We start from the raw sequence: 16,970 nt of genomic DNA, 5'->3' as shown, positions 1-16,970 counted from the left end.
AATGGGAATTTTAACGATTTAAAGAAAAATAAATTTTCATATAAACTTTATAGATTTCTTTCCACATTGGAAAAATAAGTTAGTCTCTCTTTTCCAATTCTAAAGAATGCTGTATAAGTTTAAAAGCACGTATCTATTTAATCCTTTCCCTCAACAATTTAGTAAAAGGTAAACCATTGTGATTTTAAAATAAAAACATCTGTGGTGGCAAACATCTGTAGTCCCAGCTACTCGGGAGGCGGAGGCAGGAGGATCGCTTGAGCCCAGGAGTTTGAGGTTGCTGTGAGCTAGGCTGACGCCACAGCACTCTAGCCTGGGAAACAGAATGAGACTCTGTCTCAAAAGAATAAAAAATAAAAATAAAAGCATCTGCTATTTTAAAGGTACTTTATAAGAACACTAGAACTTATCTATGTATTACTGCAAACAGGTGAACATAGTAAAAAAATTACCTTATCTATGTATTACTAAGAATAGCTGAATACAGTAAAAACAAATGACGATATCTGAATATATTTATGTATTACTGCAAGTAGCTGAACATAGCAAAAACAACAGAAATGTTTGACTTTATCCTTCAGCCAAATCAAAAATCTCCTTTTGGGTTAAAAGGATCAAAATGTAGGAGATTGTGAATATTCACCCGAACCCTTCATTTTCTCAATCTCTTCATCTGTTTCTGGGCTGCTTATTGAGGATGTTTTTTCCTGGTTACTACTATCAGCATCTGTTTTAGGTGGTTTGTTTTCTATCTCTGACAGCCGTGATTTCTTGAATTGCCATCTATCACCTGTCTTTTCTAAAGATTTGCGCTTCATTGTTTGTGGCGTCCTAGCTGGACTAGCCTCAGGAATGTCAGTGTATTCTACCATTAGGGTCAGGTTGTCTACCACATCAAGACGGTGGCTGCTGGTACAGCTGCTTTTAGAAATACACCTGTTTTTCAAAGACATAACACATGAATGAAGAAATTCACAATCCGGAAAAAACATCTGTAAAGCTTGACAAAGAAAAGCGTTCTCCGGAGGGTCTTTTGGGACATTCTTCTCTCCTAAACAAAATAAAATAACACTTCTTTCAACATGTAGTATTTGTTCTACAAAACTTTTTATAATTAGGCATTTGTTGGTAAAATTAAGTCAAAAAGATTCTAACAATTATATTAAATTATCTGGTGAAAATAATGACATGTATAACTCCAAATTCTAATTTATATGCCAGAATATCCTAAGAGAAAATTAAAGTTGTATTCTTTAATATCAACAGCACAGCATAGCTACTATAGTACCATGTTGTTTGTTTGGTGGGATTTAGGAGTATTAATAAAACAACTAGTGTTAATCCCAAAGTGGACAACAAACTTACCATAGTGCAGTTGGCTCATCCATAATTCAAATGAGAGTTTTTTTAAAGCATGTACAGTAGTGACGTGTTAGCTTTTTACTTACGTTCTGCTTGAGTCCGTGCTTGTTTCCTTTTTTTGATTTCTCGTTTTAATCGGCTTATATCGTCTAGTAGTTTTTCTATTGCTTCCTCACTGTGTTCCACTTTTTCGCATGTACTCTGCAAAATAATTTAAGGGCATAGACAAAATTTCAAGTTCTGTACTAACAGGGTCTAGATTCACAATTAAATAATACAAAATCCTTGGTGGCATATACTGTCAAGTACTATTTGCCTTTTATATAAATTTTATTTTGCTAGTTTCTGGGGGATCTCAAAAACAAGCACTTGTGTGCTGCTTTATAGGCTGCAGAATGCTTTTCAGATACATTACTTCTCACATATAGTTTTATCACATCAGCTATTTTGTTGACAATACACAGAAATAAACTGAAATTTAACTCACTCTGAAACATATGAAAGATGCAGTTACTGCATAAATTTAACATTAAACAACTGACAATAAATGAAAACCAAGTGACTATATTTTGCTGTTATGAAAGGAAACTACTGAAGATTTTAATTCCTGTAACAAAAACTACTTTTGAGAAGCAGAGCAGCCCTGTGTGTCATCAATTTCAAAAGTATGAATACCAATAACCTTTGACCTAGTAGTTCCATTTTGGGAATATGTCTTAACTAAATAAAAAAATTTATAAGATGATGTTCCTTAGTATAACATCAAATCATTGTAACTCATTTCCAATTACAGGGTAATAGTTGTTATAGCCAGTTTTAGTGGATACTTTTTTAGGATGTCTGCCCAGCCTACTTTTCACAAACCTTTTTGCCCTGACGTAAGAGTTTGCCAGTAACCCCTGTAGCCATTGTCACCCCAGCTGACCCAAGTGGAATGACAGTTTCTCCCCTAGGAATCTGGAGATACTACATAGCCAACTGGCAAATCCTAATCTCTTGAATAGTTAGCCCTTCCTTGTCTGGTCTGCCAATGGATGAGGAAACAGCAAAATCTACAAATATGAAGGAAATGTGCAGACAGAGGAAGAGAAAGTTCTGGTGATAGTCCAGCTTCTGGTTCAAATCCTAAAGTTCCACTGCTTTCTACCTAAAGTTCCTTTATGTTCACCATTTTAGCCCAAGTTGGTACTTTTAACATAAGAGTTCTAATATACTGCCATTAAAAATAACTAAAGAATATGTAGCAATACAAAAAATGTTTAATGATATATCAAATTGAAAAAAAAATCAGAGCAGTGGAGCACACCTGTAGTTCCAGCTACTTGAAAAGCTGAGGCAGGAAGACTGCTTGAGCCCACGAGTTCGAGGCCAGTGCATAGCAAAACTTGTCTCCTAAACAAAAAATCATGACACAGGCCGGGCGAGGTGGCTCACGCCTGTAAACCTAGCACTCTGGGAGGCCTCGGCCGACGGATCACTTGAGGTCAGGAGTTCAGGACCAGCCTGAGAAAGAGTGAAACCCCGTCTCTACCAAAAATAGAAAAAATTAGCCAGGTATGGTACTGTGTGCCCAGCTAGTTGGGAGGCTGTGGCAGGAAGATCAGTTGAGGCCAGGAGTGTAGGTTGCACTAAGGTATGACGCCACTGCACTCTACCCAGGGCGTCAGAGTGAGACCCTGTCTCAAAAAATAAATAAATAAATAAATAAATAAAAAATACACACCCCTCCGCGTCCACACACACACACCCCCATGCAGGTTTGTGTAAGTACACGGTATGCTGTTTGCACGAAATTGCCCAATGACACATTTCATGACTATAAATCTAATTAGAATGTCAGGTTATCACTAAAAAATTTCAGTCAATCAATCTGAAATGAACTCTAAAAGTAGTCTTCAAGTGTTAGGTAGTTAACTGACCTTTAATTCCTCTTGTAATGAAGCATACATTTCATTTATCTTATGTACCTCCTTTAAAGATCCATCTTCTTCAAAAAATTCAGGGCTGAAAAAAATTATCATTTCCTCAGGCAAACATACAGAACTCATTTTAAAGATAAGGTGAAAAACTTATTTGTTGTCAAAGAGCAACGGAAAATTCTTTTTACTGGCTTTATAGGGACCATAATTTTGTCAACCTACATGTATACAGCAAAACCAACCTACTTCATCTATCTTCACAACAGCAAACTTTTTAGCTTCATAAATTCTATTGCCAGGTCTCCAAAAAAAAAAAAAAAGAAGGTTAAGTAAAAATAGATAAAAACTGAAAGAGAGAAAGGGTCTTTTTTGGCAATGGAAACAAGAATCAATATTTTAATGGAGGCCGGGCGCGGTGGCTCACGCCTGTAATCCTAGCTCTCTGGGAGGCCGAGGTGGGCGGATCGTTTGAGCTCAGGAGTTCGAGACCAGCCTGAGCAAGAGCGAGACCCCATCTCTACTAAAAATAGAAAGAAATTATATGGACAGCTAAAAATATATAGAGAAAAAATTAGCCGGGCATGGTGGTGCATGCCTGTAGTCCCAGCTACTCGGGAGGCTGAGACAGGAGGATCCCTTGAGCCCAGGAGTTTGAGGTTGCTGTGAGCTAGGCTGACGCCACGGCACTCACTCTAGCCCGGGCAACAAAGTGAGACTCTGTCTCAAAAAAAAAAAAAAAAAAAAAAAATATTTTAATGGATTTAAGTTACCATTAGTTAAAAAAACGCACCATTATTTTATGATCTATGAAAGAAAAAAACAGTATTGAGAAGGCATGATTTGTAAAGAGCCCAATTTCAGAGATAAATGTGAAAAACGTGTGTCTCAGAATCAATGAAATATGGTATTACGTTCCTACATTGCTAAGCACTGTGGGAACCCAAAAATAAATAAAACCCAATCCCTTATCCTGGTAAAGTTTATACTCTAGTAGATATCTGAGCATACCAATATCGCTATTTGTGACATTATTCCCTTACTTAATGGCTACAAAAAAAGTTTTATCTAAGCAGCCTATAGTATGAGTAAGTCTTGGCTAAAGCCTGATGTTTTTCCCTTTAGTATCCAGTCGAAGTCCATGCCCTTAATCTGAACCATTGCCTTAGAAAATTATAATTTTGAGGCTAGCTACTTACTGTAACCTAGAATAAATGTGCTAAAATTTGCAGGGTGTGCAGTAACTTCTCCCACTACCTTTTTTGTGTCTTTTAAGTAGAAAAGTGCTAACAGGAAGTATGGAGAAGGCGGAAACAGTCTAGTTTACTTGAGTAAGGTATACAGTAGTTTTCCTTTCAGTTTTACTCCGTTGTTTGTGTGATAAAATTAATTTCAAAAAATGAACAGGAATAAATTTAGGGGGAAGCCGTGGAAGACTCTCACCTGTGTGTTTCTACTGCTCGGCTAAAGCCAGAGGACGTGCAGGAACCTGGTGCAGTTTTGTAACCCAGCTGTTCAGACATGCCTAGGTTGGCGACCACTAATGGCACCCTATGAAAAAGTCTGACAAAATAAAACTTTAAGATATAAATTTAGAATAACGAGAAAGGTTAGCAGCTACCTATTAGAATAGACTACTTTTCCCCTATAAGATTTAAAAAAAGGACAAAAAAACCCCATTCCTTACTACTTACCTGAGATAGAATTTACTGACTCGAGGCAACTGGGTTTTAAAAGTTGTTAAAATGTGTATGGTATAATTGCATGAAACAATATTGTAATGGCTACCATTAACTGATCAGTACATGTCAAAATAAGACAGTCTTAATGTTGAGATTTATCCTACCTTTCATGAATGATAAAATTGACCTCAGCTGGTACTCTTAACTTAATTCTTGTATTCCACGTATAGTTTTTATACAGCCCATGGGGAGTCTCTGTTAGACTCATCTGAATGGACCATTAAGAACTACCTTGCTGCTTTGCAGAGGTTACAGAGAAGCCATGCAAGTACCTAGGCTTAAGTTCTAAATTGTATCCTTAACCAATCAATACCTAAAATATTTTTTTAGATAGTAAATTATTAAATATTAAGTAAAATAGTAAATAATAGAAAAGTCTTCAATGCCAGAGCACAAGTCATCATTCCACACTGGGTTTCTAATTTCCTTATCTGACTTTATTTGGCCACTTAAAATTAACAGGTGGTAAGATCTACTTCAGAAGGTTATTGTGACAATCTAATGCAACAATATATGAAAACACTCGGTAATCTACAAAAAGTACTAAATATTAAGTATATTTTTCTATTATTTTAAGATAGCCAGTGACTGGCCAACATTTACCCTTTCTGAGGTTTATATAAGGCATGTTCCAGCCGATGAGTAGAGCAGCTTTCTGTTACTATACTTGGTGTTAACAGCAGAAAAACAAGTTCTTGACGTGAGAAATGGTTCTGTAAGTTTTTGTGAAGCAGCCTCTCTCTAAATGTCATGATCTGATCTGAATGACGGCGGAATTTGTACCAACCTACCACAGTCTGAAATACAGAAAGAAATAAGATATGTGTCTTAATGGTTACAATTATACATCTATTATTATAATTATATGTCTATTTATAATTCTTATAAAACTGACAGCCTTAAGAATGGCTTTCTTAATATTTAGAAAGATTTGGACAGATTTAAACAAAGAATACATTTAGTCATACACTTTACTTCTCTAAAGTATGCAAACTGCCTTACAGTTAAATTACTTGCCATTCATTTAAAAGGCTACAGTTTTGATCAACATAGATTAAAAGGAGAAAAAAAATTTTGACATCCTCTCGTGTTTTTTTTTATGGCATTTTCTATCTTGCAGTCTTAATCTTTAGTCAAAATTTAAATTAAAAAAATCAACACCATTGATTCACTAACTAGGCAATCACTCCCTAAAAACAAGTTCCTGTATGGATAATAACTTGGTTTGTTAAATAAGTTAAGCTGAATCCTATAGCTTTAGCCTAAAATTTAAATGGGAATGATATTGTCTACCCCACAAAGTTGGTTTCAAGATTGAACAAGGTCATGTAAAAGGAGTCTATAAAATGTAACATGCTAAACAAATGTGTTATATTACTAAACCTTTTTTTAAAACAAAAATAATTCTCATTTACTGAAAATTCAGTTAACTGTAATGGAGGAAAAAACCACTTTGCTTAAAGATCTGTGAGGTTCAGCAACTACATTTTATATTTACACATTTAAATTGATGAAATTAAAGTTACTTCTATTCTTTTTAAAAATAAAGTTGTTTTTTTTTTTGAGACAGGGTCTTGCTCTGGCACTCAGGCCAGAGTGCAGTGGTGCGATCATAGCTCATTGCAGCGTTGAGCACCTGGGCTCAAGGGATCCTCCTGCCTCGGTCTCCTGAGTAACTGGGGCTACATGTGCATGCCACATGCCTGGCTGATTTTTCTATTTTTTGTAGAGACGGGGTCTCGCTCTTGCTCAGGCTGGTCTCGAACTCTTGGCCTTCAGCTATCCTCCCGCCTTGGCCTCCCAGAGTGCTAGGATTACAGGTGTGAGCCACCACAACTGGCAAAAATAAAACATTTTTATGGGTACATTTTTAAATACCCAAATATAATTGGGGGAAAAAAACCCAAGCATTTTCAACTGAAAATGTTTTTTGAAAGAAACTTCTTTTGCCGAATCTACTTTTATTCTCAAATCAGAGATAAAAAAAAAGTTTTAAGAAGAAGAAAGTGGTGCCTCAAAAAAATTTTGTTTTGGGGGAAAAAATCCATTTTGATCATTCAGCAACTTTTAACTAAACACCAAGTATGCTGTGGAACATTCAAATTAAGCGCTGTACAGGAAAGCATCCCTGTAGTATGAAAAATAGCATGAATAACTGCAGCTCACCAAAGTAACAGTAATGGAGTGAGTCCTCGAATAAACGGCGCTGGGAAAGGACAGTGTGGTGGAAATACAGGAGCGAAAGAGATCGATACAGTAAAGGGAAGGATAACAAGATTAATGCTTTTAAATACTAGTTGTTTTCTGGGGAAAAAAAGGCTTTTGTACTTGCTTTAAGGATACCACAAAGACAAATACTGCTTAAAAGTTCTGTCAAAGTACTACATGTTTCTAGGAAATGAAAAGAATGCATATAAATACCAAAGAAGAAAAGGTAAATCAGAGAATACCTTTTTGACACTTGAAAATATTTTCTTTAGTGCTTCTTCATTTATTTCACCTGAAGAATTATAAAAGCTGTAAAAGCCAAAATTGACATTTCAATTAAGCTAAAAATATGAATAATTTTATTAGCATTTTTAATTACTTCTAACGCAAACTAGTCAGCCAAAATCCATATACTTACTTGCCTGTCATAAGAAATCTTAAAATAAACAGTGGAGAAAAGTTCTCAAATTAACAGACTTAAAGTCGTAGAAACATGAGGTCCATAACCAACAAAAAGAAAAAGGATAGGAGGTAAGTTTGGACATCACATGTTTTTAACCTAAAGTAAAACAATAAACTATCCATTAAACACAGGTATTAGGAAGTAAATTTATACAACCAGTTCACAATCCATTCAGTTACTAAAATTTTTTATAATACTGATACATAAATAATGTATAATTTGAGAAATGAAACACAATAATAAAAGGACAATTTATTCACTGCTAATTCCAAAAGCTATGTGTTTCAGGCTGTGGCTGGGCTTTTGGTGGGGGGTAGGTGGAACAGGTTTTAGTTTAGTTTAGTGGTCTTTCTTCTGTAGGTGGAATATTTAAGATGCAGAACTTATCAGAAGATAATTCTAAAAGATTCTAAAGTGTTTACTTCTGGCTTTCTTTCTCTTCTAGTAAGACACTGCAGATAGGGGTTGGGTGAGGTGTGGATCCCAGCACTCTGGGAGGCCAAGGCGGAAGAATTGCCTAAGGCCAGGAGTTCAAGACCAGCCTGGGCAACACAGCAAGATCCCATCTCTACAAAAAATAAAAAAGTCAGCTGGGCATGATGGTGCATACCTGTAGTCCTAGGTACTTGGGATGCTGAGGTGGGAAGATCCCTTGAGCCCAGGAGTTCAAGGTTGAGTGAATTATGATTGTGCCACTACACTCCAGCCCCAACAACAGAGCAAGACCCTGCCTCTTAAAAAAAAAAAAAAAAAAAAATTACAAATAATATTTTCTTTTTGGTATTAATAATATTCTATGATGGTGAAATATGTAGACTCCTTTATAAATAATTTTCACTACAATAGGCTTTAACTGGTAATTCTAAATTATACACTGAAAAAATTTAGTTACACAAAACTGAAACAATATATCCTAATAGGCAATAATTTTTCCATTAAAAAGATTTTAATGGGAAAGTAGGCAAAAATAGTGTTCCAGCCTACAGAAGGGGGATATTAAGTTGATCAAACAGATATACCCAGGTATTTTCCCCAGACTCCTAAGGTAAGCAAATCAGTGGAAAAGTTTGAGAAGCAATGTATTTTTTATTTTTTGGAGAGTCTCGCTCTGTTGCCCAGGCTAGAGTGCCATGGCATCAGCCTAGCTCACAGCAACCTCAAACTCCTCGGCTTAAGCGATCCTTCTGCCTCAGCCTCCCGAGTAGCTGGGACTACAGGCATGCGCCACCATGCCCGGTTACTTTTTTCTATATATTTTTAGTTGTCCAGATGATTTCTTTCTTTCTTTCTTTTTTTTTTTAGTAGAGATGGGGTCTCGCTCTTGCTCAGGCTGGTCTCGAACTTCTGACCTCTAGCGATCTTCCCGCCTCAGCCTCCCAGAGTGCTAGGATTATAGGCGTTAGCCACCACGCTCGGCCTGAGAAGCAATGTATTAAGGGCAGGGTTGGCAAACAGTAAATATTTTAAACTTTGCAAGCCACATCCACCCTCCATTGCAAATTCTTCCTCTTTTTTTAAAAACATGTACACATTCTTAATGAGGGCCATATATATTAATAGTTTTGCTCTACCATTAGCTAGTGCTGTGGCCTTGGTTAAATCATGAACTTTTCAGGCCTATTTTGTTAAATGAAAATGAAGTGTGTAGTAACCTTCTGAATGAGAGGCATTTAACACTGACTCTCCCCTATGCCTTTCCACCCGTGCCCCGCAACAACCCCATCCCAATAATGTAAGACTTAAAAGGCTCAAGCATAGGTTTCTCATCACTGGAGTAGATGGCTTCCCCAGCTCTAAGCCTCTATTAAGTTGGTCTAATTATTATTATTTGAGAAAGAGTCTCCCTGTGTCGCTCAGCCTAGAGGGCAGTGGTGCGATGATAGCCCCCTACAGCCTTGAACTTCTGGGCTCAGGCAATCCTCCCCGCCTCAGCCTCTGCCACACCAGCTAATTCTTAAAATTTTTTGTAGCCATGGGGTCTTGCTATGTTGTCCAGGCCGGTCTTGAACTCCTGGTCTCAGGTGATCCTCCTACCTCAGCCTCCCAAAGTGCTGAGTCTGGGAGGCTGAGTTTATAATATATTACAATGAGGTGACTAGGTGTGAAAAGATAAAGCAATCCTCAAAGTAATCTGGTGCCTGGGAGAGGCAGTGAAGACCAGCTAACGTAAGTCGTACAAAGAAAGAACTATTAGGGCTGACGATGCACACGTGACTTTTCAGGTATTTTTTAAAAAAAAACTCTTTCCATTTTAATTAGTATTAATACTACCATATATAACTGGTAACTAACATACTTTGTTAGTTTTACACATTATTTCATTTGCAGAGAGTAATTTTCACAATGGATCATTTATTTGCTTTTACTAATACAACTACTCACCTAAAAAGCTGATAGCATGGAATATATTTCTGAATGTCTAGAAAAAAAAGGATTTTCAGTTATATTAATCAAATAATCATTTGAATAACATATGTTAAGCATTTACCTCATTCCAGGAAGTACTTTACCACTGACCATCTCCTTCAGTCCTCGTAACAAACCTGCGACACAGATGCCATCATTCCTCCCCTTTCAGAGCTACAGCAGGCAAAGAAGGCTTAAGTGGCTTGTCCAAGCCAGTGGTAGGGCCAAAATTCACACACAGAGCCCTGTTTGGAACCAGAATGCTATATTCTCTCTAAGCAATGGTCTAGTAACTGCAACAATAAGATACATTCAAAGTTGCTGTATTTTCTTTGAGTCTAAAAAGGTTATGCTCTAAATTTACTCAAATGGATAGAAATAGCTGTTAAAGGGATTATCTTGTTATTCCAGTACAATCATGTGCCTCATAACAATGTTTTGGCCAATGACAGACCACATATAAGAGAGAGGTCCCACAAGATTATAATGGAGCTGCCAAAATGTACCATTTCTTGTCTTTTATACCATTATTTTTACCGTACCTTTTTTATGTTTAATATGTTTACATACACAAATACCACTGTGTTACAAGTACGTATCTATAGTATTCACTACAGTAACATGCTGTACAGGTCTGTAGCGTAGAAGTAACAGGCTACCATGTAGCCTAGTTGTGCAGTAGGTACCATTAGATTTGTGTTAAGTACACTATGATGCTTGCACAGAGCTAACATTGCCTAACCTTGCATTACCCATCCCTGCTGTTAAGGGACGCACGATGATAACTGTTCCATAAAGGTGTTGTCAGTGTTAACTACAGACTAAAGAAAACGAAAAACGCCAACGTCTTTTAAGAGGTGAATTTTATTCTCCTGTGAATAGTAATATCCTAGCTAAAAAGGAAAAGTAATTATTCTCTTTAGACATTTTTTTCTAGCAAATATATGTGATAACCCCCCTGGGATAAGCCCCTGTCTGAAAAACACGGAACAGAAACTGTCTGTAACTGACAATGGGTAGGATGCACTCTGGTGTACAGACAGGGGAAAGCGTAAAATGATGACAATTTCATTAACCAAAGCAATGTAGTAATTGGTTGATCTTAGATCTTACCCGTTAACCACCTATGTTAAAATAAGCCAGCATCTTAAAATAATTTTAGCAAATACCTTAAGTCTTGTCACTGTGCCTAGCTGGCTGCTTAATTAAAATCAAACTTTCAAAAAATGTTAGATGCTTTGGGTAGCATGCTAATTTCATCAGATCAGGCAAAAAAATGCTCTAAAAGCTTGCTTTTAAAGCTCGCTTTTAAAGCTCAAGTGTCTAAACAGGAAAAAAAATAAAGTAAAATTACAAGCTATATAAAAAATAAGCATAATACATGACAAAAGATCAATTTTCTTATGTTATTACAATTCAATAAAAGCAAAATAGTATAATCGAAATGCTATCAAAGAATGGAACAAATCTATCCTTTTCACAGAAAAAAACCAAGACAAAAAAAAGGAAAAAGCATGAAAAAATACTTGTTTCGTAATTAAGAAATGCAAATTAGAATGCTATTTTTTTAACTTATCAAATTGGCAAAGATTAAAAGATTTGATATTAGATAGTGTTGGTAAGAGTATGGGGATCCAGGCACTTTTATATACTGTGAAGGAACCTAAAATGGCATAACTTTTCCAAAAGGCTATAATTTATGATAATGAAAATTGGAAACAGGTGGTTATAATTTATTTAAAGGCCTGCTTAAATCAGAGTAAGGCCATAAAGTGAAATACGATGCAATTATGAAAAATGATACTGTAGAGGATCATTTAATACGGAAAAATGGTCATGACACGTCATGATGCCAAACTTTTTAAATCAAGTACACCACCAAGTTTGTTAAAAAAAAATGCTTAGAAAAAGCTAATATATAATTTCCAATCGGAACACTTCCTATACATTTTAAACCTTCCCTCCTTCCCCCACGCCCTCCAGCTTCCCCACCCCTCAAAGAACAGCTGCCACCAGCCATAAATGCTTTATCACCTACTCCTCACACTCATTATGGTCTGGTCTTTTCCGCATTACACTCCAGAAATGACTGAAGATTTTCAGTAATCTAATTGTCTAATCGCTGATTTTTGTCAGTTCTCATCTTCCATCTTTTCTGCAGCATTTTATCATTTTCCTGTTTTCCTATTGCTGGGCATCTTCCTGCCACCTAAATAGCAGATGTCTGTTTCATCCTAGTTTCCCTGCAGTAATCTCATCTGCTTCCTATGTCTCATACTGTTCCTTATTTTAGACTTGTCCATCTCCACAATTTTAACTGAGAAATGAGTGTAATATATTCTTTTAAAATTAGTTTAACAATTTAAAACCAGTAATGTATGCTGATCTCTTTCAGCATAAACTATCAAAAATAGGACACACAGAAATAAGTGACTCACCAATTGTATAAACAACTTTAACATCATCCATTTGGGAATCCGTAATGTTATTCTTGGCTTCACCTTTCATTTCCCCAAGAAGAAAACCTTCCTGTGAGGGTAAAAGTAAGAGGCAGTATATGGAATACATTGATAGAATTACTGTTCCGACCACTTAACTAACCAGTATTTTCTGAGTATTTCACAGTGTATACAAGTGTGTGCTATGAGTTGGCGGGGGTGGGGGGCTTAAAAAACCCGAGGTGCTTCCAGCTTACTTGGGAAACATGAAGTTAGATAAGAATGAGACTAGATTGTAAATACCACTGTGATTTTCGGAAGGGGAAAGAGATCAACATGGCCTGAAATAATCGTAGAAGGCCCCGCGGAGGCAAGAACAGAGTTGACTTGAAAGAGCTGGGCAATGTTTGTGTAGGCACAGCCAGGAACACTTAGCCCCCTGGGAAGCATAAAAGGCTAAAACCCAGAAATGAGCATATAGTGTCTGAGAAGAGTAGAGCAGTTTGCCTTGGAGCAGAAGGCCATTTGTGAGTGAGGGAACCAAAGATAAATAAGATGGAGCCAATAATGGAGCATCCCAAATGATTAGCCAAGGAAGTTAAAAATGTCTGTATTTAACCCCACATGCTGCTGGGAGTTAGTGGAGGCTTCCCAGCCATGAAATGACACAATGATCAGTGTTTTCTGATTAAAAATTGTGTAAAATATGAAAGTTAAAGATTTGGAATTCAATTTCACAGTCTGCTTTCTAGAAGGGATGCTGTGAGTCAGTTTCTTTTAAAACTACAGGCATTTTGCCACTCCAGTGGTGATTTCTTTGAATTTTGGAGAATTCAGTTACTTCTCTAGGCACATTTAAAGACCCAATGTGCTTGACAATTAAGATTTTATATTTTTTATAATTAGTTAATGATGCTTGCTTGTTTCTTTCATTTAACTAAAGGAGAAAGAGCATAAAAAGAAAAGTTTCCACGATGTGAGTCTTTACTGGAATCAAGAGGGAAAAAAATCCAGAACTGTACGTTCCAGTGTTTGTGATTTTGATGCTCCCAAGGACAAACCCAGGGAAGGGAAGCAGGGACGATGCAGGTGCAACTATCCAGAAAATCACCACTATTTGGAAAAACCACCGTCTAAAGACGTTAAGAAAAAGATCTGAGAAACAGTCGTCTCCAACCCTACGGTACTTTACAAGGGATAATCCTTTAGGCTGCAGAGGATTTAAGGACCCATTCTGTTTATATTTTCCCCGAAGACATTCAAAAATAATTTCCAGGCCGGGCGCGGTGGCTCACGCCTGTAATCCTAGCACTCTGGGAGGCCGAGGCGGGTGGATCGCTCGAGGTCAGGAGTTCGAGACCAGCCTGAGCAAGAGCGAGACCCCCGTCTCTACTAAAAATAGAAAGAAATTATATGGACAACTAAAATATATATATACAAAAAATTAGCCGGGCATGGTGGCGCATGCCTGTAGTCCCAGCTACTCGGGAGGCTGAGGCAGTAGGATCGCTTAAGCCCAGGAGTTTGAGGTTGCTGTGAGCTAGGCTGACGCCACGGCACTCACTCTAGCCCGGGCAACAAAGCGAGACTCTGTCTCAAAAAAAAAAAAAAAAAAAAAAAAAATAATTTCCACAGCCACACATATCTTAAATTGTCATCTATCTGCTGTTTGCTAGGTGTTAATTTGTAAGGTTATCTGAAATCGTATACATAAGATACACTAATTCCGACCTTTATTAGGCTTGTGGTAAGAAGCAATTTTGAGTCAGATTTTACATTTTAAAATGAAGAGCACGAAATTTAGCACAAATTACTAAGCACTGTTGAGTAGGTATTCTCCAAACTGCATTAGTACAGTAGAGAGATGTGTTTTAGATGCTTATAACTTCTTTCAGCAAGTTACTAAGCACGCAGGGCACTACTTCGCGAGCTCAAAATTTTAGTGTTTTTTTTTTTTAACCTCATAAAAATTTTAGAAAACAGGCACTGTAATTAAAAAACTTCTTCTTAGCTTCATCCAGAGGTTCTGAACCTAGACAAAAATATAAACATTTAAATATCTGACCTTTGAGGGTAAATCTAATGTTTAAATTATAACTTAAAGTATCAGAAAAGGAACTAGCTGAGGCCTTACGATTTTAACAAATCTAACGGCAATGCAAACAAAAGTCAGATACCTGAAATACCGAATTTTTTTTTTTAATCCACTAAGATTTGCCAAAAAAAAAAACAGGCACTGGATGCAACAGCTATTCTTACTTCCTTACCATCCTGCCATTTCAACAAACACGCACAGGCGCTGCTCTACCGGGAAAAGGTTCACAGTTGTCTTTGCAAACGACCGAGTCGGGAGAAACGGGAAGTTAACCGGCGACCCTCCCGGCGGCAGCGGTGGAACTTTGGGAACTTTCTGTCCCTTCACGGCCGTTTGACCAGAAAAAAGGGTCACGGATGCGAAGAGAGAGACTGGGCGCGGGACGGTGGGGACGGAAGCAGACAGAGGGTAAAAGGAGGCCGATCTTGGAAGAGGCTTCGTGGGCCGGGGGCGCCTCAAGGATCGCAGAGGCGGGGACAAGGCAGAGCCGCGACAGCAGGGCCGGCGTCGGGGAGCTGGCGGGCGAGGACCGCGGCCACCGCGGCCGGGGGGAGGCCGCGCGCGGGGATCTTCGGCGGCGACGCCGGACCCCACCCCGCCCCTCGGCTCACCGTGTCCGAGTCCGTGTTGAGGTGCTGGAAGGCGAGCGCGCCGAGCACAAAGCCCGAGAGCACCGCCGACGTGCTCTCACCCTCCATACCGCCGCCGCCCCGGCCGCAGGGCGCGCGAGAGGAGGCGGGGCGCGTCCGGCCGGGATCCTGCCGAGGTGAGGCGGCGGGGCGGGGCCGAGACGTGGGGCGGGGCTTGCGCCGGTGCACGGGCGCGGCACGCTCCGCGCAGGGGCGGGGCCGAGACGGGGGGCGGGGCTTGCGCCGGTGCACGGGCGCGGCACGCTCCGCGCAGGGGCGGGGCCTCGGCGGCGCACAAGCGCAGCGCGCCGTGCGGCTGGGTGGGCGGGGCAGCCTTGGCTGAGCGGCCGTGGGCGAGCGGCGGGTCGCGCGCGCTTCTTGTGCGGCGCGCTCGGAGTCTTCTGTCCCCACTGCGGACGGCTTCGCCCTGGAGGCCGCTGTAAGGTTCTAAGACCGGAGTCCCCCGGAGGGGGCGGCACAGTCCAAAGTTAAAGTACCTTCCCGGGTTTCGACACTAAATGTAAGGTTTTCGGATAGACCGGCGCCAGAGAAAGAAAGACGAGCAGAGTTGAAAGGGGCAAGTAACGAGGCTTTATTGGGGCGCTCCTGGGTGAGGGTAACGGGTCCCAACAGAGGGACCCGGTGAGATTTTTTGGGTCCTGAGAGAGAGAGAGAAGAGAGAGAGAGAGAGAGAAAAAACCCCCTGAAAAGCCGCATTGCCCAGAAGTCTGAGTGGGTTTATATATGTTTTTAGAGCTGGGGGGTGGAGGTTTCTTTGGCAGGAGGATTTTTGGTGGGGAGAGCAAGGAATTGTCCTTTGCAGTTTTAGGGCGGGTGTTGAAAAATAGGAGGGGCCGGTGGTATGTGTGGATTCCAGGAACCGAGACCCTTATCAGGGTAACCATCCAGGTGTGGTCCTCCTCTAACTTAGCTGGGCCTTGCAGGCATTGTCCTTGGCAGGTCGTGGGCTGCTTCTTTTTCCATTAGGGAGAGGAGAGGCGCCCACCACCAGCCTTACATTCCGGCCTTTTAGTGATAATGGGGTGCCGAGGTCTTTCTGGCTACTTCCTGCTTTTGAGGGGCGTAGTGGGGGCTATGGGCCAGAGTCGGCTGGTGGAGGGGTGACTGGAAGGGGAGAGTAGGGATGAAGAAGTATCTGATTTACTGCCACTCTGGATAATTCCTGCAGGTGGCATTGGAGAAACGAGTCTCGAGGCTGTCAGGGAGAAGTTGCCTGAGGAGAGAAAGATATGGAAATAGGAGGCCAAATGTGGGGGCTGGGCTGGAAGATAACGGTCAATGAGGAAAGGCCGGCCATACACGAGTTTGAAATGTCTGTGAGGTGGCATATGGGTGAAATCGGCCTGCCAGTCTTGTCCGGGGAGGTGACCACGAATCTGGTGGGTGGACACGGGGTTTCAGGCCCCCTTGAGGGTTAACAGAGGCAGAAATGTCACAGTCTGAGTAAACAGTTTTGATGAGAGGATACAGGGCAGGGTGTGAAAATAGAGGCTGTAAGAGGTGGAAGAGGCCCTTAGTGCCGATATGAAATGAAGAGTGGACCTGGCCAGTGAGTCCCAGGGCCTGTGCCTCAGGGAGAGCCAGCTTGCCGCCGTCCTTAAGAAGGACCCACCCTTCGGTGGTGGTTGATCCCCCTTGGACGAGAAGGCTGTTGTGCTCCTCTGGAGTGTAGCGAGGCTGGAGGGAAGGA

The 16,970-nt window shown here is 40.0% G+C and overlaps 1 protein-coding gene across 2 annotated transcripts; it reads right to left on the bottom strand.

The window, feature by feature from the left end:
* Positions 1-100: 100 nt before the first annotated feature.
* On the bottom strand, positions 101-15,328 carry ABRAXAS1 (abraxas 1, BRCA1 A complex subunit). 2 transcript variants are annotated; one of them, XM_069485549.1, is made up of 9 exons: positions 15,242-15,328; positions 12,536-12,626; positions 10,074-10,110; positions 7,471-7,537; positions 5,624-5,817; positions 4,722-4,841; positions 3,282-3,366; positions 1,449-1,563; positions 101-1,051 (listed from the first exon to the last, which is right to left on the bottom strand). In XM_069485549.1, the coding sequence occupies exons 1-9, from the start codon at positions 15,326-15,328 to the stop codon at positions 615-617; spliced, it is 1,233 nt and encodes a 410-aa protein (XP_069341650.1). In that variant the 3' UTR covers positions 101-614. The 2 variants fall into 2 exon arrangements, with proteins under 2 accessions (XP_069341650.1, XP_069341652.1); XM_069485551.1 differs by lacking the exon at positions 15,242-15,328 and adding an exon at positions 14,803-15,012.
* Positions 15,329-16,970: the final 1,642 nt, after the last annotated feature.

Source organism: Eulemur rufifrons, chromosome 13 (assembly GCF_041146395.1).
Source record: "Eulemur rufifrons isolate Redbay chromosome 13, OSU_ERuf_1, whole genome shotgun sequence".
Taxonomy (NCBI): Eukaryota; Metazoa; Chordata; class Mammalia; order Primates; family Lemuridae; genus Eulemur; species Eulemur rufifrons.
This window is presented reverse-complemented; position numbering and strand designations above follow the sequence as displayed.

Excerpts from the sequence above, each read along its gene's own strand:
- ABRAXAS1 (XM_069485549.1), bottom strand. The coding sequence starts at position 15,328 with ATGGAGGGTGAGAGCACGTCGGCGGTGCTCTCGGGCTTTGTGCTCGGC. Across the intron at positions 12,627-15,241 it reads TCAACACGGACTCGGACACG|GAAGGTTTTCTTCTTGGGGA; the intron begins GTGAGCCGAGGG and ends TTACCCTCACAG. Across the intron at positions 3,367-4,721 it reads CGAGCAGTAGAAACACACAG|CCCTGAATTTTTTGAAGAAG; the intron begins GTGAGAGTCTTC and ends AATTTTTTTCAG.